At 36.9% G+C, this 16,664-nt stretch overlaps 1 protein-coding gene across 1 annotated transcript; it reads left to right on the top strand.

Annotated features, from left to right (window-relative positions):
- The first annotated feature begins 2,903 nt into the window (after positions 1 to 2,903).
- Positions 2,904 to 7,189, top strand: LOC132606701 (probable serine/threonine-protein kinase PBL8). Its single transcript, XM_060320305.1, has 5 exons — positions 2,904 to 3,218; positions 3,787 to 4,272; positions 5,141 to 5,277; positions 5,414 to 5,537; positions 6,436 to 7,189. Exons 1-5 carry the CDS (start codon positions 3,161 to 3,163, stop codon positions 6,915 to 6,917), a joined length of 1,287 nt encoding a protein of 428 aa, XP_060176288.1. The 5' UTR covers positions 2,904 to 3,160; the 3' UTR covers positions 6,918 to 7,189.
- Positions 7,190 to 16,664: the final 9,475 nt, after the last annotated feature.

Consider the following 16,664-nt stretch of genomic DNA (forward strand, 5'->3'; position numbering starts at 1 on the left):
TTGCAATAAGTAAATAAATTATGGTTAACTTCTAAATACAAGCCTTAAAAGTGGTTATTAGTGCAAATAGGCCGATTTTGATTCCCATAAGCTATAATATATATAACTTTGACTTTGCTTTTTTAAATTTGGATAAAATTCCTAAGTAGTCACTTCTTAGCCCTACAAATTGGAAAATAGATATTTTCATGAAATTTCAAATTTTACTATTGAAATTTCATGATAAATGTCTTGGTATATCACACATGAAATTTAAAATTCCATACAAAAACTATATTTGAAAAACAAGATAAACAACAACAACAATATACTTAGTGTAATTTCACATGTGTGGTCATGAAAGGATAGTGTGGGCGCACACTTTACCACTCTATCTTGTAGAGGTAAAAATGTTGTTTCCGGATTCAAGAATAACAAATTGGCCAATAGATATTATTTCTGCTTTAAATTTTGTATTCAATTGAAAGGGTCAATAAGAGAAGAAAGTGAGAATATTATATAGGGGTATGCATATGGTAGAAGTTTGAATAGGAAGTTTCTTTAAAAGAGATTAAAACAGAGACGACAAATAGGAGGGGGGTCAGGGAAATAAATTTTCATGTTGTTTATTGTCTGGCAGGGAGGGCCAGCACTGTTAAGTGTTAAAGTTTTGAATAATCTAATGCCTATAGCTACAGAAGTAGGGACAGTTGGTTACGGGTTAGTAAAGTTTTTATATTTACGTAAAATTCATAAACTAAAAATTCTATTTCAGTTTTACATGGAAGGACATGTTTGAACCACTAAAGTTATGATGAAATGGTAACTATCTTTCCATTATTAATTAGAAGTTTTGAATTTAAGCTCAAAAGATAAAATTGACTTTAATAAGGACCACATTACTCTCAAAATGAGACTTTTTGTCATAAATTCAATCTAATTGAGCTCCAAAAAAAGCACTCTTCCCACTCAGAATACTTGTCCTTTTAGGAGAAGAAAAATTACCCAAAAATAATTATCGCCTTAGAAATTCAAAATAATAATTAGTAATTATTTCCGGCTATATCCTTATATTTAAGAACTATTTCTTCTTAATAATGTTCAATTCTCAAGAAATATCTACATATAAGGACAACTTAGTAAATCATACTTTATACTCCCTCAAGAAACATGTACTCCCTCTATCCCAATTAATGTGACACACTTTCCTTTTTAGTATGTTCCAAAAAGAATATCATTTTTCTATATTTAAAAATAATTTAACTTTATGAGATAATTTAGAATCACACAAATACCTAAAACTTATTTTAGAGCAAAAATTTCAAAAACCTTTGTTTTTTTCTAAACTCCGTATCTATTCAAATGGTGCCACATATATTGAGATTAAGATTATATTATATAAGAAATATATAAAAAGAATGAGTAAATTCCCTAAAAGGTCACTTATGTATTGGGAATTGCCTCCAAATATCACCGTTGTTTCTTTCAGGACTACAATAGCACTCAACTATCACTGTTTTTCTCAGAATATGCTAAACACACAAAACCCTCATTCTTTCCTAGTTGACATGCCATGTCACATAACATTTTATATTTTTAATAATAAATTTATTTAACTCATCATCAAATTCATTTAACTCAATTCAACTCAAGCCAAACTCATAAACCAACCAACTCATGTCTTATACCAATTTAACCAAGTTAGAAAATATCAAAGAAGCGTAATTTTTATACCCCATTTTGATTTTTTTGCATTTTGTACCCTCACGTATACTCACTTTTATGATTTGCACCTATTCTAATTTTTTTAACGATATGTACTCTAATCTTAGTATTTTCTTAAAAAACCATAAAAGACTTATCTTATTTTATTATTTACAAGAGACTCTCGTAAATAATAAAACAAGATAAGTCTTTTATGGTTTTGTAACAAAATAAGAAAGATATCAATTTACATTTATTGTTTAAATAGTGGAGATAAGTTTTACCTCTGCATGCACCAAATTAAATGACTACTTTGCCGGATAAAATTCATACATAATCACTTGCCAGTCATTGTAACTAAAAAATAATGTTATTTTTACCGATGAAATTACATGGTAAATATCTCATAGTTTCATCTAAAATTAGAAACTTTAGTAGTAATAGTGATTATTTTGGAAGATAAAATAATAATAAAAAAAAGTCTAGTGAACAACTTCTGTGCCACTTTGTCTTTACATTTAGATATGTTTAATTTGCTCCCCAGCTAAGTACCTCCCGAACTATTAGTAGTGTCAGTAGTGAAAATGGATAAAATCTTTAGTCTTTTATGATTTTGTAAGAAAATACAGAAATAAGGATGCATATCGTAAAAAAAAATAGAATAGGGTGCAAATCATAAAAGAGAGTATATGTTAAGGGTACAAAATGCAAAAAATTCAAAATCGGGTATAAAGATTACACTTGTTTGATATTTTCTAACCGAGTTAAATGGGTATAAGACATGAGTTGATTGGTTTAGGGTTTGGGTTGAGTTGAATTAAATGGGTTTGAGATGAGTTAAATAAAGTTATTAATGAAAAAAATAGAATTTTATGTGACATGAGATGCCAACTAAGAGAGAAGGAGGGTTTTGTGTGTTTAATATATTCTGAGAAAAATAATAATAATTAGGTAATATTATAGTCCTAAAAGAAACAAAAATGATATTTATAAGCAATTTTTTAGTATATGAGTGACCTTTTAGGAAATTTACTCAAGAAAAATTAAAATAACATTTATTTTGAGACGGAGCGATGGAGTATGAAACACCAAGTGGAAAAAAGAAACATGCCCTAGGCAGGGCAGGATTGGTGAAGCACGCGCATAGCACCTTTATTTAATTTGTAGAATTTAATATTACAAATACATATGGGAAGACTGGCCCTTTACGTGGCAAGTAGTATGTGTAGCACAGTGCACCACTGTTTATTTAGCCTTTATCCCCTTTTTCTTCTTTTTACATAACAGCACAGATACCCATCAAAGTTGGTATATTTGATACTGCTGCTAATTGCAAGAAGGGACTGCCGAACGTGCAGTGTCAGTCAGCATTTGCTTTTTTGACTGTAAAAAGAAAGGAAAGTGGTGAGGAAGAAGAGTTAGGCTAATGTGTGAAGAATGAGACGAGAGCAGCTAAGTAGAAGAGATAAAGAAGCAGATGGGCAACTGTGGTACTAGAGAGGAATCTGCTGTTATCTCCAATGCTCATCATCAAGGTCTTTCTTCTTCCAGATCTGTTATCTTCTCCTTACATTTCACTAATTATTCGTCTAAAAGAGCATCAGTTCAAATCTCATTCTTGACATTATTATTATTTTTTCCTAGTAAAAGAAAATTGACTAATTGGAAAACCCAAATGCTACTTTTTACTCAATGATTTTTTTATGTATGCTTCACAGCAATCTTGTACTCAAATGCTCACTTTTTGAGCTCATTTTTTTCCAAAGTATTGACTATTGGAAAACCCCAAATGCCACCTTTTTGCATAATGATCTGGCTGCACTAGATTCTTTATTTATGCTTCTTAGAAATTTTGTACTCAAATGCTCCCTCTTTAGCTCATTTTTTCCAAAGTTGTTTTAATTTAGCAATTTTTTTTTCCTTATCAAGAAAAAATTGACTAATTGGAAAACCCCAACTGCAACTTTTTTGGATAACGATCCCGCTGCACTAGATTTTTTTTTTTATGTATGCTTCTTAGCAATTTTGTACTCAAATGCTCATTTTTTTCCAAAGTTTTTTTTTTTTTAATTTAGCAATTTCTTTTTTTCCATTGATGGGCAGTCCAACAGCAGCAGAATCAGGGATTAACGTTGGCAAATAGGATAGGTATTGACTCAAAGAAACATAGTCATAGTCGGTCCACATCAGATCTGAGTGATCCTTCGACCCCGCGAAACCTAGAGGACTTTAGAAAGAATGCTGTACTCTACACACATATAATCGCGTTTACTCTTTTTGAGCTGGAAACCATAACTAAAAGCTTCCGATCTGACTATATACTTGGTGAGGGTGGTTTTGGAACTGTCTACAAGGGCTACATTGATGAGAATGTGCGTGTTGGGCTTAAGTCTTTGCCCGTTGCTGTCAAAGTCCTTAACAAAGAGGGGCTTCAAGGGCATCGCGAGTGGCTTACTGAGGTCAACTTTCTTGGCCAGCTTAGGCATCCGAATCTTGTCAAGTTGATCGGTTATTGCTGTGAGGATGACCATCGTTTGCTCGTTTATGAGTTCATGTTCAGAGGAAGCCTCGAGAATCATCTCTTCCGAAGTATGTGTCCTCTTGTTGAGATTAACAACTAACTTGATGGTTTTTTATCCCCCCCCCCATTGCTATATGCTATGTTTTACCAATGAGATGCCACATTTCCTAAACTTTACTATGATACCTTTAGGTGAGTGAGTGACATATCTCAAGTACATGTTATATATTTGGTTAGCCTGCTGCATATTGGCTTCTGCAAGATTTTGTGGTAGTAGAAGATGAACTTTGTAAACTTTGAGGTCTTCATCTAGATTTTCAGGTTATATTGCATTTATTTTCATATTTTTCTTCTAGATTTAGATTAGATTTTATCCTGTTTTCATAATCTGTTGATTTGGTGCTGTGTGCTCTTCCCTTCAGTAAATAGCTTTTTTCTATCTGAAGATAAAGTAAGGCTATTCTCTTTTGTTTTTTCTATTTGTAGTAAGTAACTAAGTACATAAGTTTGGGGGAAATGGTACTACATACTGTTAATGTGTTATCTGTTATTTTAATATACTGCACATAAGAATTATTTCAGCCTCGCCTAGATTTGCAGCTAATATAGATAGCCTAAGGGTTATACATTATAGCTTATTTAACTCACTAACTTAAACCAGGCTTAGTATTATTATTGGAATCATATTACTAGGTCTAGTGGTACATAAATGATAAAAATGGTTTTAGTTAACCTCTGATATATTGTACACCTGTAAAACCATCAGCCATACACCTAATTGGAATATCTAATAATATTTAGCTCTATGAATAATGAAGTGCCAGAATTTTGTTCGGTGAACGTGCTTGTCTTGGCTTCATGATATTACATTCTTATTTCTTCAAAGGAAATAAATGGTTTTGCCAACTAAATTGTGGTATTTCTTGAGGCTTTCAGGGGCTACTGTTCCATTATCTTGGGCCACAAGAATGATGATTGCTCTTGGAGCAGCTAAAGGGCTTGCATTCCTTCATAATGCGGAAACACCAGTTATCTATCGTGATTTCAAGACCTCTAATATATTATTGGATTCTGTAAGTCATGTTTCCAGGACTTGCATTATGTAACTCACTTGATTTTCTCCGGTTTTACCTTTTCTTTTTTTCCCCCTATTTTTTTGGTTATCCCTTTGTCTTGATTGGAATAACATGAGATTGGTGGGAATTGCAGGACTATACAGCCAAACTATCTGATTTCGGGCTTGCAAAAGCGGGGCCACAAGGTGATGAGACCCATGTATCAACTCGGGTGATGGGTACCTATGGTTATGCAGCTCCGGAATATGTTATGACTGGTATATACTAACCCCTGCTCCCCATCCCCCACAAAAATAAGAGGTTATGATTGGTCTGTTATCATGCATTTCTTTGAGTCTTGAATCCCGACTTAAAACTACAGTACTCTAAACAATCCGAAGTTGGAAAAAGGAAAAAAAGAAAGAGTTGATAAAAACTCATAGCTTACTTATATAAATAAGAAAATTCATTGCTTGTGATATACAGATTTGTATTGCTGTTACCACCCTCTTAAGTCAATTAAATTTTTTTTATCGATAAGGCTATTCGATGCAAAAAAAAGTACAATTGTGGATTCAAGAACCCTTGCTCCCCTTAGGCTGGTTCATAGAAGCTCTATATTTTTTCAGCACATGACCCTAACCCCACAGAGATTTTGTCATCCTAGTTTCTTATGATAGATCCTGATAGGTGTTCCCAAGTAGGATTTTACCTGGAAAATTAAAAAGGGCCGATTAAAAGAAATTTTGTAGATTTAATTGACAACTTTTGGAGATAAAATATATTATAAAAAAAAACTGGTTAATATGTCAGACATCAGACTTCTTATGGTATCTGCAGAACCTTCTATTCTACTATTAACCATATTGGTGCTTCACTAGTTCTAAAACCAAACAAGATTTTTGTCTGGAGTTGAACTCAGTGCTCTATCTGCATAATAGTATTGGTGTCGGTCCTTGCCGAAGGTTCCATATGACTTAACACATATCATTGTTTTCCATTGGAGAACTATGAAAAATATAAAAGTGTTGTTTCGTTATACAAAGCCATTCTGATTCTTGATCTTAGATCCTAAAGTTCAAATTTATTGACATGTAATTATGAAGTATTCTACCAATACTCAATCTGTCTGATGTTGGCACACCTGATTCAAGTTGTAACATGTTCTTGACACAGGACACCTTACTGCAAGAAGCGACGTGTACAGTTTCGGTGTAGTGCTCCTAGAACTATTGACTGGAAGGAAGTCTGTTGACAAGACCAGACCAAGCAAGGAACAGAATCTAGTCGACTGGGCTCGACCAAAGCTTAACGATAAGAGAAAAATGCTGCAGATTATAGACCCTAGATTAGATAACCAATACTCGGTGAGGGCAGCACAAAAAGCTTGCAGTTTAGCATACTATTGCCTGAGCCAAAATCCCAAAGCAAGACCTTTGATGAGTGACGTGGTTGAAACTTTAGAGCCATTACAATCCAGCGGTGGCAGTGCAAATGAAGCCTCATCAACTGGAACTGGTGTTCGATTTGCCATTGGGCGGGTCCCAGATTACCGAACACATCATCGTTATGGTAGCTCTCTTGGTACTGCAGCTGGTTGTCGGTCTCCGAACCCAAATTGTTCTCCAGGTGGCCCTGCAGCATGCCGTGTTAGATAAGGAACGCGGCATAATTAAATGTAGCTTGGACGTACTGCCGTTATTCTATACTTCGATGTAAATTGCAGGAGAAAGTATAGTCTTTTAAGCTTCTTGTGGTTCTTTAATGGGCAAATCTGTATGAGGTGAAGAGCAAGTTGCTGACACAGTTTTTGCTTCTTCCTTTTTTTTTTTTTTTCCACATTGTTGCCTAATGGAAGAATTGAAATGTGTGTTTGGCCAAGTACCAGTACTAGTTTGATTTTGCTTTTATCTATAGTTCTATATACATATATGTTATCCCACGATGAAAGTAGAGGTGGACATGCTGGTGTAAAACCACATTTTGGAATCATTCATCCCTATTTGATCTTTTGTGAAGACTATGATAGAATACAATTACTAATAATCTAATATTATGTAATTTAATTTTATAAAATTTTAAAAAGATGATTAATAGTTTTGTTGAAAACTTTTATTCACACATTTGATTACAAGAGATGATTAAACTTTTTCTGAAATATGCTTTCTTTCAGAACTAGGGATGATCCACGAATTGCTCAAGATATGACAATAGTTAGAAGTAACTTTTTTGCACGTTAAACACGTAAACCAGTTGCTTTTAAAAAAAAATTTATAAGTAACATCGTACCCTTATGTAAAGCTCGTAATAAAATAACAACACTCTTAAAAAAGTGTCATCAGTGGAAAAAAGTAAAAGGTGTAGACTTTATGACTCCTTTATGCCTTTAGTAATAGTATTATTATTTTACTAAAGTTGTTTGCTATTTTAAAATCTATTGTTTAACTGTAGTCGGATACTTCTTAAATTAATTTAATTTAGACATTTTGGGGTCGTTTGGTTTAAAGCCAAGTTAAGAAGGATATTTGTGATGCCAGAACTGCATAATATATAGACTAATTTTAGTTATTAGTTTGATATATGATGTATTACTAGTATACAATGTATAACGTAATATATTTGTTTATTTTCTTAAATGAAATTATTTGTTCTTACTATTATGAGGATTAGTTATGCTATTTTAGCTTTTTTAATCCATCCATTATTAATATGCACATTCTTAATCACGCAGGTTGAATTCAAAAAAATCGATCAAGTTATTGAGTCAAAACGGTAAAAAGATAGTATAACCCACTTTGCTAGTCGACCTGAGAGTTCGGGTTTATGCATGACATTTCTTAGGGGGTACGACGTTACGACGCATATGGGATGACAATGAAAGTAAGGTTTTAATTTTCTAGATGCGCTCAATAAAGCCAAAGCGAGTTTTCCCAAATGTAGGTACTTGGTTTCAACGTCACCGAGAGTTCTACTTACATAATAAAACGGGTATTATGTACCTTTCTCCTCTCGAACTAGGACACCGTTTACCGCTATCTCAGACACTGCCAAGTATAGATGCAACTGCTCGTTCGCTTTTGGCGTGTGGAGTAGAGGCGGACTTGATAAGTACTTTTTGAGTTCTACTAAGGCCACATGACATTTGGGGGTCCATGCAAAGTCAGTCTTTTTCTTTAGCAATGAGAAAAACCGATGACTTTTGTCCGAGGATCTGGAGATGAACCGACTTAAGGCAGTTATTCGTCCTGTCAATCTTTGTACCCCTTTGATGTCGTTTATCACGGTGATATCTTCAATTGCCTTTATCTTATCCGGGTTGATTTCGATCCCCCGATTCGATACCATGAATCCAAGAAACTTGCCTGATCCAACACCGAAGGCACATTTTTTCAGGTTCAGCTTCATGTTGTACCTCCTTAATATGCTGAAAGTTTCCTGTAAATATTTCAAATGGTCCTCTGCTCGCAGGGACTTAACGATCATGTCATCTATATAAACTTCCATTGATTTCCCTATTTGGTGTTCAAACTTGCGGTTGACTAGCCACTGATAGGTGGCACTGGCATTTTTTAAGCCGAAGGGCATTACATTATAACAATACGTACCAGACCTAGTTATGAAAGAGGTTTTTTTTTTATCCTCCGGGTCCATCTGTATTTGGTTGTACCCGAAGTAGGCATCGAGGAAACTCAATGTATCGTGACCCGCTGTAGCGTCGATCATGCGATCGATGCTGGGTAAAGGAAATGAATCCTTCAGGCAAGCCTTGTTTAAATCTTTATAATCTACGCATATTCTAAACTTATTTCCCTTTTTAGGCACTACTACAACGTTAGCTAGCCAATCTGGGTATTTTACCTCTAGAATGGACCCTATGTTAAGGAGCTTGGTTACCTCGTCTTTGACGAATGCATGTTTTACCTCGGGCTGCGACCTCCGCTTTTGTTTGACGGGAGGAAAACTTAGATCCAGACTCAACTTGTATGTTGTCACATCCAGTGGGATACCTATCATGTCTAAATGGGACCAGGCAAAGCAATCTGAGTTATTTTTAAGAAATTCAATAAATTTTTTCCTGAGCTCGAAGGTTAACCCCATGCCCAGGTATACCTTCTTATCCAGTGGATGAACGAACATTATGATTTGCTCAAGTTCTTCGACTGTGGATTTAGTAGCATCTGAATCATCGGGAACCACAAAGGTCCTCGGTACCCCGAACTTTAACTCTTCGTCCAGTGTGCCTCTGTTTCGATCGTCTGAGGACTCCGAGATCGGGATCTGTAATTGCTATTTGGCACCCTCCCCTTCGTTCCGATCTGGCACCTTTGTAGTCTTAACAGATTCTTCGACTGCGAACATTTCCTTTGCGGCCTATCGTTCACCATGGACAGTTTTGATACCCTTTGGGGTCAGGAATTTCAATGCCTGATGCGTAGTTGAGGGGACCTCTTTCATGAGGTTGATCCACGGTCTTCCTAGCAATGCATTGTATCCCATGTCTCCCTCTATCACATAAAATTTCGTCTGCTGCGTAGTTCCTACCGTGTTGATCGGTAAAGTGATCTCACCCTTCGTCGTCTTGCAGGCCATTTTGAATCCGTTGAGGACTCGTATTGCTGGCACGATCTAATCTAGTAGTCCCAGCTTCTCGATGACTCTCCATCGGATGATATTAGCCAAACTATATGGATCAATCAGCATACGTTTGATTCTAAATTTATTGACAAGGACAGATATTACTAGCGCGTCGTTATGAGGCTGAGCGATGCCTACCATGTCCTCATCACTGAACGAGATAGGACCGTCGGGGTTGTCATTCCGAATACGCTTTTCCCTTGTTATGAAAATTTTGGTGCGTTTTACAACCGGCCCAATGGGAACGTCCGTTCCTCGCATGATCATGTGTATCACTTGCTGAGGCTCTTCCGGTCTATCCTACTTGTTGGAGTCCACGTTCTTGAAATGAGTTTTTGCTCGTTCACTTAGGAATTCTCGAAGGTGTCCCAAATTGAACAGACGGGCAACTTCCTCTCTCAGCTGCCGATAATCTTCGGTTCGATGGCCGTGAGTGTGATGGTATTTGCAAATAAGACTTTTATCCCGCTTCTCTGGATCAGATTGGATTGGCCTTGATGCCTCGTTTCTCTGTTACGGATAACGGCCGCTGCTATGGTCGCTACATAGATGCAGAAATTATACTTGGATAACCTTGGGTTTTCTCTGTTTCCCGAGGCTCTATCGACAACATTTTTGTTCATCAGTCCACGACTACTTAGGCCTCGATCGTTCCTTCGATCATTCCTCCTATCATTCTTGCCCGATTCGCTGTTGCGCCCATTTCCCCTTCGATCGAGCGAGTAAGGTTGATACCTGTCATATGATGGTCTGGAATCTCGATATGTCGTTCTCTTCGATCGATCATTCCCTTTACCAGAATGCCATGATACTGAAGCGTCCCTCAGAATCTTATCATCTTCGGCCCTGATTTTTCATTGATACCTGTTGTCTACATCAGCCCAGGTGATCGCCGGGTATTCTATCAGATTTTGCTTTAGCTCCATAGATGTGATCGGGCTTCTTGAATTGAGCCCTTGAGTGAAAGCCTGAACGGCCCAATCGTCAGTGACCAGAGGTAAGTCCATGCGTTCCATTTGAAATCGAGCCACAAACTCGCGCAGGATCTCGTCATCTCACTGCTTGACGTTGAACAAGTCCGATTTTCGGGTTTCGACCTTGATGGCCCCAGCATGGGCCTTGACAAAAGCATCAGCGAGCATGGTAAATGAATCAATCGAATGCTCGGCCAAGTTATGATACCAAATCATTGCCCCCTTTAACAGGGTTTCCTCGAATTTCTTAAGCAGCACTGATTCCCTTTCGTCATCGGCGAGATCATTGCCCTTAATAGCACACGTATATGCAGTCACATGTTCGTTTGGGTCCGTTGTCCCATTATACTTCGGGATATCGGGCATGCGAAATCTCTTTAGGATTTTCATCGGCGCTGCACTCGGCGGAAATGGCATTTGAACGAATTTTTTCGAATCCGGTCCCTTCAACACCGGTGGGTAAGGCTGCTCACGGTTTTGGTTAAAACCAAAACCAAATCGAAAATTTAACCAAACCGAATAAAAAAACCGACATTTGGTTTGGTTTGGTTTGATTTGGTTTTAAATTTTAAAAACCGATAATATTTGGTTTGGTTATGGTTCCATTAAAAAATAACCGAATAAATAACCGAACCAAACCGATAAATTATATACATAAATTTTATAATTATTTATATGTATAATATTAGTTTTTCATAAATAATTATAAATATTTTATACCTTTTAATCATTAATTTGATTTTTGGTCTACTTATTTCACATGATTGTTTAAGGCCCATGTTTTTAAGAATATGTCAAAGCCCATGTCTTTAAGTCTTTTAACTCTTTAAGTGTTAAGTATAAACCTACTAACATAAGCTCACGTTAGAGTCTAATGTCTTTAACTTAAATTTTTAGCCTTTCTTTGTCAGCCATTTGATTTTAGATTGTTTCTTTCTTCTTTTTTCGAATTTATACCTTCTTTTTTTCTTGTCTGAATGGGTCCTAAACTTCTAATATTTTTTATATGAAAAGGACAGAGGTTGTACATTTGGAGGTTCCTATAGAAGATACTTCAGTAACATCAGCAGTTGCTGCAACTCAAGCACATGACCCTAATACTTCTTCCGTGAGTAATCCTCCTAAAAAGCAGAAAAGAACAACTCCTTGTAGTCGAGACCCTAGCCTCAGGGATAATGATAGAAAAACATCTGAAGTTTGGGATCATTACACAAAGTTTTTTTAATAAAATGGGCGAATTGAGGGCAAAGTGCAAGTACTGCCCAAAGTTTGGGATCATTACACAAAGTTTTTTTATTTCATATATTTTTATTTTAAATTTAGGTAGTCTTTATGTTTAATTAATATGTATGTTTGTAACAACAACTAAAAGCTCCTATGCTCTACTTTATTTCCAGCTGTGTGTATTAAGATGACAAAAATGGTGCAGCCACTACTAAGTTAGTTTTTAGCTCTATATGTAATAGTTTAGCAACTTTGGATAATTTGAGTACTACACTATCACTATAGTGAAAATGTTTCTATGATGTATGTTACACCTTAAACTATAATAAAAGTTATCGTTTGAACCAAAAAAAAAAAAATCTTTTTCAACTTTTTAATGTTTTACTGATAAGTCTCATGGCTGCTAGTCATAAATCGAAAAATCGAACCAAACCGAACCAAATCGACAATAACTAAACCGGTGGTTATTATTTTATTTGGTTTGGTTATGGTTTTAGACATTTAAAAACCGACTAAATTGGTTTGGTTATGGTTTTAATCAATAACCGACCCAAACCGAATCATGAACACCCCTACCGGTGGGCCCCTCGAAATCTGATCGACCCTCGAGTTGTAGTTATCCACCTTCTTATCGTTCGCCTCTATCTTCTTTTCACCGGACTCGACTCGTTTTGTCAATTCTTCGAGCATTCTTATCAGCTCGTCGCTCTGCCCGAGATGGTTCTTATTATTCCGAGTGACGTGCCTTTCTTCCGTATCCTGGGTCTGTTCCGATGGAGCAATATCAGTGCTTTACTTCGGTTCTGCAATTGCGCTATGATCTCTTGTTGGGCCTGTAATTGGTCCATAGCCATGTCTAACTGGTTTTGGAGCTGTTGCAGCATGGCTCCGTTATTCTCGCCGGCCGGTACGTTGCCCAATAATGATCCGGCTTGAACAGGATTAACAGGGGGCGCGTTGTTAGGTACGCCCCCGTCGTTGTGCTCGTGATGGCTTGGCTCGACTTGAAAGTTGACGGAATGGGAATCTGACATGTCTGGTAGACCTGAAATCAAACCTTAAAGAACAAATGTAAAATATCGAGTGTAACCAGAATTTTATATTGAACTGCCACTACTATCTCTGGCCCCACGGTGGGCGTCAAACTTTTTAACCTTAAAATGGAGAACAATTAAATTTATGCGTGATACCAAAGATATGTGGCTTAATTCAATTCGAGATGAGATTACAAGATAAACGAATAAGTAAATAAAAGCTGCAGATCTCACCAAATATTAATGATAACTGGCCTCGCGTATCGGAACCGAGGTCGAACCCTTTTGACCGGGTGTTTACACAATGAGTAATGAAGACAACCTTAGAAAATATGAATGAACTCAGATGATTCTATTGCTTTAGTACATGAATTCTCTCTTTCTTTCTGTCGCGGAACCCCCTCCAATGAATGGGGGCCTCCTCTTTATATAATAGAGGAGTCCTAACCCTAGTACAATTCTAAGTAAGGAAAAGAAATCTGGTGACAGCTATTGCCGAGATTGATGCCGAAATATCCGGCTGAGGGCGGATATTCCGGTCTTCTCCTCATGGTGGTTAACCACCTCTGTTTTAACGCCTCGTTCCGGATCGAGCTTGGAGCATTATCCTCGATAAGCCGGTCGTATCCTGCCCGAACATAACCACGATAACGGGAAACCGAGCATGTCCGTATCCTCGGTTTTACCCGTATACAGTGTGAACACCTAGTTAGTACGAAAACAACAAAAATATTATCGTCCAAAGTCTTTCTTTTGGATAAGCCAGATTATACTACTCACAATATTGAGAGCATTTAAAAAGAGTGAATTTGCGAGTAAAAGGTGTGGCGATTTTCTAAAAGCTAAAACGTGACAGAAGAACCGGACAGAAAACCTGTTCCTTCCCAGTGTGTCACGTCTCTTATTTCCAATCTTAGTTCTTTGAAATAAGATTGTTCTTGAGTTGTGACTATTTCTGCTTATTCTATAGAAGCTTGCTTACGTATATTTTTTGCTAAGAGTTTTTCAGCTTCAAGCTAGAGTTAGCTTAAGGGTTGCTACAATCGTGTGATCGTAGCCGTTGAAGGAGATAGAGTAGTCCCATAGATTACAAGAGTTTGTAGTCTAAATTTGGCTCTTTGTGTAGTGAAGTTGGAGTTAAATCTCACTAGGGACTGTAAGTCAATGATTTTTTTACATCTTTTGAGTCAGATTTAATTCCACGTAAAAATGTTGTTTTCTTACTTATTCCGTATGTTTAATTCTGAAAACAGTAGCGTAAGAACCACAACCAGGTCCAATTTTCAAAAGAACTAGGTACTTCTCAAGTTGTCCAGTGTGCAAAAAGTTAAGCAATTCTTACCTAGTAACGAAAATTTGGTATGTGACCCAATTTACCCCTTTTAAATTATAGCGGTGTCTAAACTAACATTTAGTTTCACTTAACTTTCCTTGTCCAGAGACTCCTCTGTGAAGAAGTAAAGTTGATTTTTTGGAGGTACAAAAAATCCTAGATATTTAGTAAGAGATCTAGAATAGTCTAGTGTAGGATCTTGGATAATTATCTTAAAGAAAAATCTAGATATTCTAGAGTAATGTTAGAAGATAAGGCTAACTAGATATTTTGTAGATATATTTAGATAATTCTATCTAGAACCATCCCTAGACAAGTATAAATAGAGGTGGCCTTAGTCATTTGTAACCAAGCCAAGTTAATCCAACACAACTCACTTCAAGCCAATTCATGTAAACTTTTCCTTTCCATAGCTTTCTCTTCTTTAGTTGAATCTTCCGATCTTAGTTAACGATCTCGGGCTAGCAGAAGGTCTTCCCAATTTACCTTTCTTCTGCTATATTTCTCTACATGGTATCAGAGCCATAGCCGTAGTTGGCTTATGGATTTTGTTTCAAGATCGGGTTAGTGGTAGATTCAACTGGTTTCTCTAAATGGATTTGAGCGATCGTGTTAATGGACTGGGGATGGAGTTGTTGAATCAGTCCAATTACAAGGTATGGAAGACATGTATGGAGTCATACCTTGTGGGCGAGGATTTGTGGGATGATGTTAATGGGAGTGACACAAATCCTCCTATTGACGGATCGGAAAATAGCAGTGCATACAAGAAGTGGAAGAAAATTAATGTGAAGGCGGAGTTCATCCTAAAGAGGTCCATCTCTCACAACTTGTTTGATCATATTATAAGGTGCAAATCAGCTCATGAGATATGGAGGACCCTCGATCGGCTGTTCAACAAGAAGGATGAAGCCCGACTACAGATATTGGAGAATGAATTGGCGAACACCACTCAAGGTAATCTATCTATTGTTGAGTACTTTTTGAAGATTAAGAATTTATGTTCAGAGATCTCTTTATTAAACCCCGACGAGGCTATCTCTGAAGCACGAATGAGAAGAATTATCATTCGTGGTTTGAAGCCAGAATATATTCCTTTTGTTACATTAATTCAAGGATGGGCTCAACAACCATCCTTGGAGGAATTTGAGGATTTGTTATCGTCACAGGAGCTATTAGCCAAAGAGTTGGTTGGTGTATCTCTCAAAGAAGGTGAAGGAAATGCCCTTGTAGTTGATAAGAGGAATTTTAAAGGAAAAGCAAGAGATAGGCTGCACTCTCGCTCCTCAGGTGGTTCAAGCTTGCCAGGAAAGAAAGAAGAGTCTTCTAACAATCACGGTACGAAGCCTCCCAAATGATATCGGTGCGGCAAAATAGGACACATAAAAAGATATTGCCGAGTCAAAGAGAGTAATATGGCTCAAACTGAGAAAGTTACTGAAGAAGAAGAAGAAGAAGAAGAAGAAGAAGAAGAAGAAGAAGAAGAAGAAGAAGAAGAAGAAGAAGAAGAAGAAGAAGAAGACTGGGGAAGGTGCTTCATAGCTGAGGCTCGAGTAGTAGATGCCCTGGCTTCCTTCAATTTCGAAAGAGACTGGATCATGGATTCAATAGATAATACGATCCATTACGTGGAGAAGGAAGACATTAGTGTCATCAACAAAAAACAAGCAGATTCCGAAGACGTTCAGACTGGTGATGTGGCAGCTGCTATCGAGGAAATCAACGAAGCAGATCCTGAAATTGGTAATAAAAGTCTGGACGTGGAGGATGTTGAAATAGATCCTGAGCATGAAGTTTCTGAAACTATATATGGCAACGGGGACCATTCCGGAGAAAGCATTGAGGGAGTTGTAGTGGAAGTTGAAGTCTCTGGTCAATCATCTGCCATATTAGAGTCAATCATTAGCTCAGATCAAATACTGGAAGCAGATGGAGAAGCCGGCGGTCAAATAAATGAAGAGGTTGACCTTGAAGGATCAATTTCATATGGAGATACAAGCAGTATGATTTTTGAAGCTCTGAAGTTGCCAAACAATTTTTTGAGGAGCTGGAAAGGGAATATAGTGGTGGATCCTATGTTGGTGTTGAGTCTTCGAACGGTATTCATGGTCAGATCGTCATCGACGCAGATGGTTCTCCAGATAACACACTTGTCAAGGAGCTAAGAGAAAGGGGGAGTTTGGAAACTCAAGAACGTAAAACTCA

Source organism: Lycium barbarum, chromosome 8, assembly GCF_019175385.1.
Source record: "Lycium barbarum isolate Lr01 chromosome 8, ASM1917538v2, whole genome shotgun sequence".
Taxonomy (NCBI): Eukaryota; Viridiplantae; Streptophyta; class Magnoliopsida; order Solanales; family Solanaceae; genus Lycium; species Lycium barbarum.